We start from the raw sequence: 13,217 nt of genomic DNA, 5'->3' as shown, positions 1-13,217 counted from the left end.
GCTCGCTCACTCTGTCTCTCAAAATAAATACGCAAGAGAGAGAGACACAGAGAGAGAGAGAGAGAGAGAGACAGAGAGAGAGAGAGAGAGAGGGACATGAAGCAGGCAGGCTCCCAGTTCCTGCTCCTGTGCTCCAGAGCCAATTTTTGCCACCCTGTGCATTCTTTTCTCCTGTTTCCCTTCTGTCTCTCCTTTCTAAGACTTCAGCAGATCTTTTTAATAGATTGTCATGTCCACATGTAACTTCAGTTGGCTAGCATCTCTTGGCAGGTGTGGACAGTCCTTATCATTTGAAGTCCGACCTCTTTTTCTTAACTCCCGTGTGTGTGTGTGTGTGTGTGTGTGTGTGTGTGTGTGTGTGTAATTTTCCCCAAACTGGTGATGTTTCAATAAGGAAGTGGCACTTTCCTAAAAACCTCTGCATTCCCCTGAGATTATCAGTAAAAAGGAGAGCACAGCACTTTAGAGCCACCATTTTACCAGACACCTTAAGAGACAAGAAACTTGCGTTCAAGTATGAACTAATGACTTCTGCCAACATGAGAGTTGCTCCTGTATCCCTATCACAATTTCTGCCACCAATCTGGTCACCACCCCCAAAAATCTAAGAACCATTCTTTGATCACATCGTGCCTTTGATGCCCTTCCCCAACCAGCCCTGATCCAATCCATCACTAGGTTCAGACCACTCTTTTTTCCTAAATATTTTCAACCTGTCTTCTTTCCATCTCCACTGTCACTGCCTTACGCTGGTTCCTCCTCATTCCCTGCATGACTGACTTCAGTAACACCCTAACTGTCCTCCATGTTTCCTGCCAGCCTCTCTTAAAGCCACTTCCACGGAGTTGCCATAGTAGTCTACCAAAAAAAAAAGAAAGAAAGAAAGAAAAAAAGACTATCATTCTTCTCACTGAAACTTATTATTTATTTGGTTGAACCATATGAGATTGTTATCTTTGTACATAAAAATGGTCAAATAATGATAATTTCACATTCAATTTCATACCAAGTTCAACACCCTTAGCATGACAATGAATAGCACGACCATGTAATTTGCAATACAAATTGGGACATCTCTGGGAATGAAAGAGAGTGTTAATAATAACTATGCTAGAACACAGGCAGGAACACGAAAACCGTAACGACGCTCTGCATATAAGGTTTTCTCCAGTGTCACCCCCACCTATTTCTCTAGTCTCATATCTGGACATTCTCCATTACCCTCTTCAGGCTTTAGCAGTCCCAAACTAGCTATAGTTTCCCCTAATCATACTGCACGGTTTATACCTCCTTGCTTTGCATGGAACACTTTTCCCACCTCCTTCACCCTGACAATCCTCAGTTTTGAATGCTGAACGAGACGTCACCTCTTCAGAGGTGATGTATCTGATGTCAAAACTTGCCTGACTGTACCTGCACTTTCCTGCCCAAGGCTGGGTGAGCTGTACTCACTTAGATCCCCAGAGTCCCTGTGCATATCTTTGAGTTTGTTATATTTTATGCAAGGGGCTGTTTTGTTATACCTCTCCCCTTGCAAACTCTAGGCCACTTGAGGTGAACACTAGCTCCCATAGACATGGTAATCTCTGAGATCTCTAGCTGAGGACCCGGCAACACATAGGCCCTCAAATGTTAGGTTAGTCAGCCAATGGGAGAAGACTTCATTCAGGTTGTGTTGTTGTTGTTGTTGTTGTTGTTGTTGTTGTTAATGTTGTTGCTGTTGTCAGTGTAAGGAAAGTACATCATTAGCATTGCTTCTTACCATTCAGATTGAAGCCTTGGTTAGGACTGGTAAGGATTTGTCCTCCTCTACTAAGGGTCACTTGTTTGTTAAAATCATCCTCCAGAATTAGAGTTATAGACTGAAGGCAGACCAAGCCAAGGTTCTGCATAAAAATCAAGTGATTGGTTAAAGGAATGAGAGAGAAATAGGCACAGAAAGAGATAGGGATGATGGGAGAGGGGAACGGGAGAAAGCAAGAGAGAGAGGAGGAAGAAGAAAGGAGAAAGAGAGTGCACATAGATAAGAATTCCTGGTATATAGAAGGCTTGAGTATAAGTAATATAATAAAGTACTTAACATATAATATATAGCCCCATTACCAATAAAATTTGTATTTATATAGTACATTAAGTATACCATATACCTACCTATATTGTACATAGAACATTAAATAAAAATGTTCTCAACAAAGTGCCAATAGTTATGTTTTTCATAGCACATTATTAATATAGCTCTCCAATACATTTAAGTGGAATACTAAACATAAAAAATTCAATAAGGAAAAGAACAAAGAGAATTGGGATTCTATGTAGAAAATTTATTTGGACTCTGATAGACTGCAAAAAAAAAAAAATCAAGCTGTAGAAAAAGCAAATAAAGTAGTTCAGAATTTTTGTTGGAAATAACCATTTCATACTGGAATAAAACTAGAAAATTAAAGATTTCTGCAAAATGTTGACTATCTGATTTAAAGAGAGGAAAATCTGTGTGTCTTTACAAATAACTGATGTATTGGGGCGCCTGGGTGGCGCAGTCGGTTAAGCGTCCGACTTCAGCCAGGTCACGATCTCACGGTCCGTGAGTTCAAGCCCCGCGTCAGGCTCTGGGCTGATGGCTCAGAGCCTGGAGCCTGTTTGCAATTCTGTGTCTCCCTCTCTCTCTGCCCCTCCCCCGTTCATGCTCTGTCTCTCTCTGTCCCCCAAAAAAATAAACGTTGAAAAAAAAATTAAAAAAAAAAACAAAACCAAATAACTGATGTATTTATTTGAAGAAAAGATCTAAAGTAAATATTCCAGTATGCTAAGAAATTCATCAAATCTATTTAGAAAACATGAAGCTGACTCAGTCCTGTCAAAAATCATCTCCTTAAAATAGTGGTTTCCGGGGGCGCTGGGTGGCGCAGTCGGTTAAGCGTCGGACTTCAGCCAGGTCACGATCTCGCGGTCCGTGAGTTCGAGCCCCGCGTCAGGCTCTGGGCTGATGGCTCAGAGCCTGGAGCCTGTTTCCGATTCTGTGTCTCCCTCTCTCTCTGCCCCTCCCCCGTTCATGCTCTGTCTCTCTCTGTCCCCAAAAAAATAAATAAACGTTGAAAAAAAAAATTAAAAAAAAAAAAAATAGTGGTTTCCGAAGTAACCAAAAACTTAGGTCCATTGTGCAGTTATGCATGAAATGTTCAAAAAAGTATACATATAAATTCCATTTTTTAAGAAAGAAAATACAATTAGATACATAGTATTTAATCTAAAACATATCTGTTTTCATATTTAATATCTGAAATCAGGATGTGTCATATAAGCAACAGTATAACATAGATTAGTTAGCAACATTTTTTCTTTGTCATAGGAAGAATGGTGAAGCATCTTAACAATGATTTTTGCAGAAAATTTACATTACCATTCATATTACCACTATTACCATGTTACGTATTACCACTCTTGACCTAGAATGGAGCTTGAGTGAAAAAACAACAACAACAAAACAAAACAAAACAAAATAAAACAAAAACAAAAAAATTCTTCTGGCCATTTTGAGATGTTCCTACCTGTTCACAGTGAGCTTTCTGTAAAGTAATTGTGAATTTATCTTTTCCAGTTCCTTTCACAAGGATGTACTGGCACATTCCAATAAAAGAATAATGTCGACCATCAAACGTCGTAAAATGAGAATCACCCACAACGGAGCATTGTACTATCAAAATAAAAAATAAAAATTAAAAAAAAAACAATACAAAACAAAAAGGAGAAGGAGAGAGAAGAAGGAGAAGGCAGAGAAAGAAATTATGTTTAGTTTTTAAAAGCAGGAAGTTGACTAGGGTAAATAATCATTCATCAAAAAGAATAGATAAAGTGTTTAAAATGTACTCATCTGACAAACTTACTAGATTATGTTATTAAATTTAATTCAAAATTTATTAAAGGATAGCTCAATGTATTTTTTTAGGTTTTGTAATATTTATACCACATCAATAAGTTTTGACCAGTCACCTGGTCAAAGCTATCCTTTGTTCAATTTTCCATTTATCCTCTCAGTATCTGAATTTATGGATCATTACATCTCTTGTTATATATGAGATGAACTCATAAACATCATTGCCATCTTCCTCTTCAATTCAAAGAAAATTGAGACATTTTCTTTAAAAACATTTTGAAAGATTACCTGGACAGTCATGCTCAGTGCAGTTCCAAATTCCACCAACACACACACTAAATGAAATTATAAAAATATTAATCTACTGGTATAGAGAAACTGTATTAATGTTTGCATCAATGTATTGATTAATGTACCAATACATACCATGTTTATAGGTTCAGAATAATCTGACTTGAAAAATATATCTGCAAAAGTTCAATTAACTGATAAACTTGGGCTGGGCAGCACCTAAATTATTATTTGTTGTGTGTCATACTTAAAAATCACTAAAGATGACACAAAGGGAATACAGAATAGCCAGGAACGAAAGTACTATGCAAACAGAGAGATTTTGTTTTATGTCCTTCTCTCGTTGCTTAAACTAAATAAAAAAAAAGTCACACACAAAAAAGTATTTACCTATATTAGGAGGGAAATATACATAAAGAGTTAATAAAGTTATTTCATCTACTGCAAAACAAGAAACTTTCTTTTAAGGATCATCAGACATTAAAGAGAGAGAAAAGATGTCCTCTTATGTAAGTAAATTCTGCCTTCTGCCATCAAAAAGACTTTTAGGATGGAAGGAGGATAGAAGGATAGAAGCAGAGTCTCTAAAGAGGAGGAGCTTAAATCATTATTTAAGAATGTGGTTGCTTATCTACCTGCATGCCAGTTATATCACACTGACAGCAAAGAGACAAGGGCCTGCTGACATTTACACTTGTTCTTTATAAGACTTCCCTGGAGGGACTTAATGCTTACCTAAAATAGTTTTAGTTGCTAATGTAATAAGAAATTCTAAATGTCTCTAATGATGGCCATGTATTGGCAATCTGGAGAGTCACTTTTTAAAGTACTCAGTAGAGAAGGCCAGGATTACCATTATGTTCTAATGGTAAAAATATATGCAGATTACTGGTTACAAATAACAAGAAAATGCAACAGACTCATTACATAGGTTTATGATTTTATGGAATTATCAAGGGAAGTGAGAATTACATCATAAAAGAAATTATAAATTTTCTATATTTTTCTAGCTTTTTTTTTCTGAACTTGCTTTCATAATTAAAATATGAAACTATGTATAGCCCCCTGCCCTACTCCCATCCAGCCTTTAAATAAGATGCAAACTGTGTCTTGGAATTTTTGGAAGAAAATAAGTAATAAGTACATTCCTTTAGACATATGTCATGGTGAAGTTGTCAACTAATCAGGTACCCAGAAATAATTGGCTGTATATTAATAACATACCATTCAGTACATTCCTGTTCAATTTTTGAACCAACTGAGTAAGCTAATCCATGAAAACTACACGGGCAATTTTCCAAGGAGATGCAAGTCCCATTTTCCATTATGAGGCCTATTTAAGAAAAATATGTATCAAATTCTCAAAAGAAATAACAAAGAATGTGTTGTTTGACTATAATAACTCAACCAACTTTTATCGAACACCCGCTCACACTAGGTGCTGAAAATATAATTCTTTTTACTTTTAAAGAGGTTACTGACAACCTGGTTCTATCTCAATCAGTAGCTACCTTATAAGGGTCTATTTCAGAAATAAATTAAATTAAATTAAATTTAAAATAGGGATCCATTTCAGTAATTTTAAATTTTCTTATCTCATGACTTGCCATCAAAAACTCAAGTTTCACTACACTGAATAAAGGCAACTAGACAGTATTTCCTTGCTTTTGAGGGAAGAAGAGAGAGACGGAGAGAGAGAACATATATTCTTGGTTTAATTTCTGTTCATCTCAAAGTGAGAGATTTACACTATTGACACACAGGTAATAAATATCAAGGTAGTGCTACTCAAAGGGCCAGTGAATTGGAACAGCATTTGCTACCTCTCTCAGTAAAGCTTGTTGAGCCGTAACGTAAATCAACCGTGTTACCAAGCACGTGTTTCATTCAGCTGACCTTTTTTTGGAGTAAGAATTCCTAGATAAGGAAGCATTGACTTATATTTTGGCACATGGATTTTTATTCTGGTTCAAATTCCTTATTGCATCATTGACTGGTAACAAATGGTTCAGGCCTGGCACTGATGTAAAGATTCTACTTTGAATAGCACTGACAGACCAACAGACTGAGGTTAACAAATCTGATTCCAAGTAGTCTTCACTCATATCAGGTGAGGAAAAACACTTAACATTTCTGGGATTCTATTTTTTTTAATCTGTAAAAATGAAGGGGTTTGAGTAAATCCTCAGTGTTCTTTGTAAAGACCTATCAGTATAGCAGTCATTCCAAATTTGCTTATTTTCTGTATTTTAATTTTTAAAATTTTTTAAAATTTAAATCCAAGTTAGTTAACATATAGTGTAATAATGGTTTCAGGAGTAGAATTTAGTGACTCATCATTTGCATATAACACCCAGTGTTCATCCCAATGAGCGCCCTCCTTAATGCTCATCACCCATTTAGCCCATACAACCAACAAACACCCCTCCAGCAACCCTCAGTTTTTTTCTGTTTTTTAACAGTCTCTTAGGGTTTGCCTCCCTCTCTGTTTTTATCTTATTTTTCCTTCCCTTCCTCATTCCTAATTTTAAATCTCATCTGTATCACTTGCTATGTTACTTCTAATTTCACATATTAAAACTACGTCAGGACTAAAATCCTATACTGCCAACATATGAAGGTTTTTTTTAACTTGCTTTCACCTTCAAAACATGAAAATATGCACAGTATTAAATATCCTTAAATATCCAAGAGAACAAAAGATTTGCCATGGTTAACTTCAGGACTCCAGATTCCAAATTTCCTGGGAAATTTACATAGTAGAAAAGCTGCCATTCTTCCTAATCACTTCAAGGATCAAATCCTACCAGGGTAGAAAATTGCAACAGCCCTATGTCCTGAGAGAGGACATTATGATATGATTCTTCAATCAGTGGATACTAGTTTCCATGAGTACAGACACCATTTCTCTCATGAAGTGCTTACCATCTGCGCAGTAACATCCATCAAGACAATGGAGATTGCTCCCAAGACACTGTTTCTCAAATGTGCAGGTTGGTGGGCAACAACTGATACAATCCCGATGGACGAAACTGTCATCACATTTATCAGCTAAAATGGGCAAACAGGGGAGCTATAAGTCAAATTTACTCACCTCTCTTTCAAAAAAAAATAGTGTTTGGAAAAGTATGCAAGTTTACCACTGTTATTGGGTCAATGACAAATCCTTGTAAATCAGTAGTTTTGAGTCCTAGGGGCAGTTTTGAGTACTAGGATAAACTGGAAAATAACACAAATACACAGGGTTTAGAAAATAAGAAAACATACTACATGCTGGAAAGTCATCTCTCCAGTCTTGAATCGGGTAGCCAGCGTGGGAACAGGCTCTCGCGTACTCGGTGGCTGCACGACAATAGGTTTCATCATCATCACTTCTGGAAAATGAAAAGACAGAGCCATCCACAGTCACACAGGAAATATTGGCAAAAACCACACCTTTGAGCTCCCGATCTCTAGAAATGTTGCATGCATGGTGAATATTCTAGTATGAACTGATGTCAGCATGCACATATCATGTACGATTGGGCAGAAAACATATAAGCATGAGATCACAGCTCACAGGGCCTGAGTAAATTGTCTTCATCAAACTATTTCAATAATTTGGCCACTTTGCTTTTGGTTCAAAAGAGTACCTGTACTGGAAAACATTTCTATTAAAACATTTTTTTTATGTTTTTATTTATTTTTGAGAGAAAGACAGAGACAGAGACAGTGTGAGCAGGGGAGAGGCAAAGAGAGAGACACAGAATCCAAAGCAGGCTCCAGGCCCTGAACTGTCAGCACAGAGCCTATTGCGAGGCTTGAACCCACAAACCACAACATCATGACCTGAACCGAAGTTGGACGCTTAACCGAATGAGCCACCCAGGTGCCCCCCAAATTTTCTATTTTAATTATGACATTCTGCCCAGAATCTTTTTGTATGTATTGCTTTGCTCCCACACAAAACATCCCAGCCCTTTTGGGAAATAAATATTAAATATTTATTAATAAACATAAATTTATAAATTTACATCCATAAATGCCATTACCATAGATAAAATTCTATCACAACAAAAGCATCAAACATGCAAATTATTTCTAAGATACCATGCTCTTCATAGTCCACATGCTGCAATAAAACCAATACTAATAAAACTGCAGCACTTTTGAAAGATTGAATAAATAGCACTTAAGATATAAAAGATTTTCAATTCTTTCAAGTTTGAATTACTAAGTCTAGTTACTTTTATAATATTGCCAAGAGTAAATAATCTCTCATTGTTTTCTTATAATAACCCTGGAAGCTCCCCAGACAAATATCAGAAGTCTGCCAATTCCCCAAACAGATTAACCCAGCACCTATAAAATAAGCAAGGTTTATAATAAACAAGTGGACTTGTTTTTCAATCCAAGTCAAGCTTAAGATTAAATAGTTACACATCTTACAAGATAATGACCTTAAGAATGTTGTATTTTGTGAACCTTAGCATTTTCAGTATCTCTATTGTAGAAGCCACCTGTCTCAAATTGCACTTATCCTGTGCTACTGTAATTGGAGTCATGCAGCTTATCTAGTCCAATTAATTGAGCTTTAGAAGGAAAAGGAGACTGAGCATATAAACTTCAAAAGCTCAGAAAATATTCTAAACCGCCAAACAAGAAAATTCTCTGAAAAACAGGGTAAGCTAAAATTGTTGAATTCCTGTAAAGATAATAAGTTTCTGATTTACATTAAAATATGTGCATTGTTTCCTACAATTAATAGATGCTTTGAAAATTAAGAAAGTAACTGAATATTGGTTTCCCAACCCAACACAACTATTATTAAAATAGCTACCATTTATTAAGTACCTGTGTTAACTCTAGGATCCATGCCATGCCCATTATATATGGCATCACACGAAAATTCACAATTGGGCAAGAAAGAAATTATTCCAGTGTGCTGAGGGGGAAATGAGCTTATTTGCTCCATTTTGGATGTTAACTTTAATAAGGAAAATGAGCATTACATAATAATTGTTTTCAAATCAATTGACTTTGGCATGACAAAGTTAAAAGCATTCCCTTGCTTCTAGGTTTAGCATTCTAAAAAGCAGAAAGAGGAGGGCATAAGTTCAGATGGCATCTCCTTTGTGGAACTGTGGAAGGCACTCCCTGATAAACTCAGCAAACCTCTCCACATCTACTGCCCTTCACATTTAGAGCATGTGTCATTGCTGGAGGCCTGTTTCTGCCCCACTAGAATGTGAGTTCCTAGGACAGGGTCCATGTCTAAATGGTTTCTGTTTCTCCAAGATGTGGCACAATGCTCAGCTCAGAATTGATGCTAAGCAAAGTTTGTTGAATTGAATTCAATATACTATCATAATGCAAGCAGGAAATGAATTTGTGTTCAGCAGATTCCCAATGTTCTTCTTGTATAGGATCTTTGTGGTGCCATCCCCTACAGTAAGAAATGAAGAGACTCTCCTTCAGGAAAGAAAGGATGTAGGTAGGTCTAGACCTCAGTGAAGTACTGAGACAAGTAAAAGGCTAACTGGTAGCTTCTCACTACCATTTGATCAAGGCCCACTTACTTGATTTATAATGCCCTTCTTTTGGTATTACATGACTGCTCTGTCCCCAAACTTGGCCTCTTCACCTCAAACATATCACTGGTGATATCAGTTGATTTCAACAGTAAAAGGCATTTCTCTATCCTGCTATTTTTATTTCCCTGGAGAAAGCAGTTGGATTTCAAAACTTAAAGCCTACAGATATCAAAATTTCAAAAGACAAAAATGTTAAATCCTCAATGATGAAATTTCAGATGAAGTGAGTATAACAGAGATTGAACTTTTGGTTTTTTTTGTTGGTTTTTTTTTTTTTTTTTTGGTCTCCAGAGCCTGCTTCTCTTCATTATTAGAACCCTCCAGTTTTTGCGAAGCATATGGCTGCCCAGCCAAGGACAATATTTCCCATCTGTCTTTGCATCTGTACATGGCTATGTACATGGCCATCTGTACATGGCTATGTTTCTAAGTTCTGACCAAAGGGTTAAAAGTATACATGAAACTTCCAGAACTCTTTCTTTAAAAAGCTGCCAACAGCCCTCTACTTCATTTTCTCCCTTCCTAAGTGCTAACCTATAGACGTGGGAGTGGTAAGCCAGTTCTGGCAGTGAAATTGAGGACAACACCCTAGGCCTTGTGGGATGACATAACAATAGCATCGCTGTGTCACTGGAAAATTCATGGTGTGGGCACATGGTATGACCCCAGAATCGCTTACCAACTTGGACCTTTATATGGGAAAAATATGTTTCAATTTAATTTATGCCACTGATACTTTGGCAACTGAAGCAACCAAACAATATCCTACCTAGTAAAGGGAAAATGACTTTCCTAGATCTGCCAAAATATTTCATCTCAGTCGACCTGAGAAGTGGATGCTAAAGATGATAATGCCAATGGCAAGTGAAAAGACTACTGGAGAATAGCCAAAGAATGAATCATGGTGGAATAAACACAATTTTTAATTCCATATACACAGCGAGGTTAAAACCATGGACCACTGATAAGATCCACAAAAAAGAGACTGAGAAAAAGAATAGAGATGTAACAACATAGCACTTAAATAAAAAATAAAACCAAATAGGGAACTGAATGTGGTCAAATATTAAGTTAGGTCAGTCCCCAATATTTAGGCAGAGAGGGAACTCTTTCAAAACTCCTGCAGTAGTTCATAAATCCCTAAAATTTAGAGACTATACATATAAATAAAGATAAAACTGTATTCCACTCAAAATTAACAGGCTTCCCAAATAAGTTTCACATCTGAAAAATATCATTATATTCATTATTTTATAGTAATCTCCATTTAATTAAAGTAGAGTAGTTGTAAATAAGACAATTTCATACTACTTCAACTTTCCCTCTTTGTTCTCACCTTTGCTAAACTTAAGCCTCAACAAGCTACAGGCTACAAGATGAGGTGTAAGTGGTTTTACTCAATCAAAAATCAGTCTAGTCTTTTACAACAAGTTCCCGTGTATCATTTACACATCTTGAGATTCTTCAAAAAATACAAACTTATTAAAATATCTTGAGATATTCTTCAACATTCAAGATGAACATTCAAAATCAAATACTCTTGGTAAATTTTTGAAAAACAATAGTAGAAAAGACTACAGGGGCGCCTGGGTGGCGCAGTCGGTTAAGCGTCCGACTTCAGCCAGGTCACGATCTCGCCGTCCGTGAGTTCGAGCCCTGCGTCGGGCTCTGGGCTGATGGCTCAGAGCCTGGAGCCTGTTTCCGATTCTGTGTCTCCCTCTCTCTCTGCCCCTCCCCCGTTCATGCTCTGTCTCTCTCTGTCCCAAAAATAAATAAACGTTGAAAAAAAAAAAAAAGAAAAAGAAAGAAAAGACTACAATAGATAATTTAGAGTGGGTTCTACATTCAGGAACATATTATGATGGGTCTCACCAAATTTGTTCCCTAGACAACCATCTAGTCTAGGTATTCCTAACCTGGGAGAAAATGTAAGAGTCGGGTGACCTTGGATGGGGTCAAGATTACATGTGTACTGTCACTAACCTCTAACTGAAATTTGGCATCAATTACTCATATAGACAACACATCACAATGTCCATAGCAATATCTGTGACTTTGTTAACAATATATCTCATACTTCACTTTTTAATGTTTTCATTTCTAATTATAATTGTTGCAGATATCTCAAAATATTTACTGAGATCACGTAAATGGTAGTTATAGTTAGACTTGAAATGCATGTAAAAACATATATCATAAATTCATTTCTTTTACTATTTTGATAACTCCATTTCAATACAGTTTCCTTTGTAATTTTGTGTGTTTGGTTTTGTGCATTTCAAAACATTATTTTGAAAGACTCTGTTGGAATCTCTAAACTCCAAAAGCGATCAGTGGAACAAGCAAACTTTAAGAAATGCTTCTTTTTATGCTGCTTATATAAACCATTTAGATTGCATGTATTATCCAGCAAGCTTTTAATAGATGTTAGGCCAGTTTATGTTTTACATTTCCATGATGTTTTGTGAACTGCTGAGACGTCTAAGTTACAGAAGTGGTTTTTGCTTTTCTTTCTGGATAAAGAAATTTTAATTACAAATACTAATTATTTCACTTACTTGCAAAGATCATTAACACAGCTGGCAATATACAAATATGGATCAATATATTCATGGCAGCTCAAGAAAGGAAACTGCAACAATATTTGACACTTGAAGAAGATTGCCTGTGCAGACAAAGATGGCAGTCGTCAGCACATGTTTAAGGATACGTGGGCACTCACGTTTTTTCTACTGATCTACTTGCAGGTGTCTCTGTTATTACCAGGAAACAGAAGGCAATTTACGCTCATAAGTTTTAACCAACATTTTTCTAACTACATATTTGCACCATGAGTACTGCTCCCATGAAACTCGTTACATTACTCTTTCTGAAATGTCTTCAAGTTGTTCCTGTTGCACTTACATTCCCTCAATTTAACCGTGTTTAAGTATGTAGCATCTGTACCAAAAAATGCTTAATATTCAATATACAAATACAATATGTGTGAATTATATCCAATGTGCCCAAGCTCTTCACATCACATTTACCTCAAATGCTGGCATTCCACTGGAGCATGGATTTGGAAAATCTGAGGGTGTGGGTACACATTTCGTGTCATCTGGAATTTGCACCGACCAACTATTTGCAAACATAGCAATGTCTTCCGTGTAGTCCTCTATTTCACACAAACACAGACACACAAAAATATGTGTGATAGCATCACTTTACACAAACACAGTTCATCAACATAAACTTCCTGGTCAGAAAGTTAAACTCAGCCACTTTATCATTACCAATGATTGCCAATGATATTAGACGATAACATTACTTTAAGCTCCTGAATCTTGCCTCTGCGTAATGCTGGGGTAGTATCACTTTAGCGTAATAACAATACATTGAACAAAGCGTAAGTACCAAATAAAAGTGAATAACATTGAAGAGCAAAAGCAAACATCATTTGAGCAACAAGAGGGACTGAAAGTGTTCATCTTAATCCTGCT

The 13,217-nt window shown here is 36.5% G+C and overlaps 1 protein-coding gene across 1 annotated transcript in view; it reads right to left on the bottom strand.

The window, feature by feature from the left end:
• Nucleotides 1–13,217, bottom strand: part of OTOGL (otogelin like) — a 169,035-nt gene that overhangs the window by 102,686 nt on the left and 53,132 nt on the right. Inside the window, 6 exon segments of the mRNA XM_030321655.1 lie at nt 1,763–1,886; nt 3,546–3,691; nt 4,160–4,206; nt 5,387–5,495; nt 7,088–7,213; nt 7,430–7,536. Of these exon segments, the coding sequence (XP_030177515.1) occupies nt 1,763–1,886; nt 3,546–3,691; nt 4,160–4,206; nt 5,387–5,495; nt 7,088–7,213; nt 7,430–7,536 (659 nt within the window).

This window comes from Lynx canadensis, chromosome B4 (assembly GCF_007474595.2).
Source record: "Lynx canadensis isolate LIC74 chromosome B4, mLynCan4.pri.v2, whole genome shotgun sequence".
Taxonomy (NCBI): Eukaryota; Metazoa; Chordata; class Mammalia; order Carnivora; family Felidae; genus Lynx; species Lynx canadensis.
This window is presented reverse-complemented; position numbering and strand designations above follow the sequence as displayed.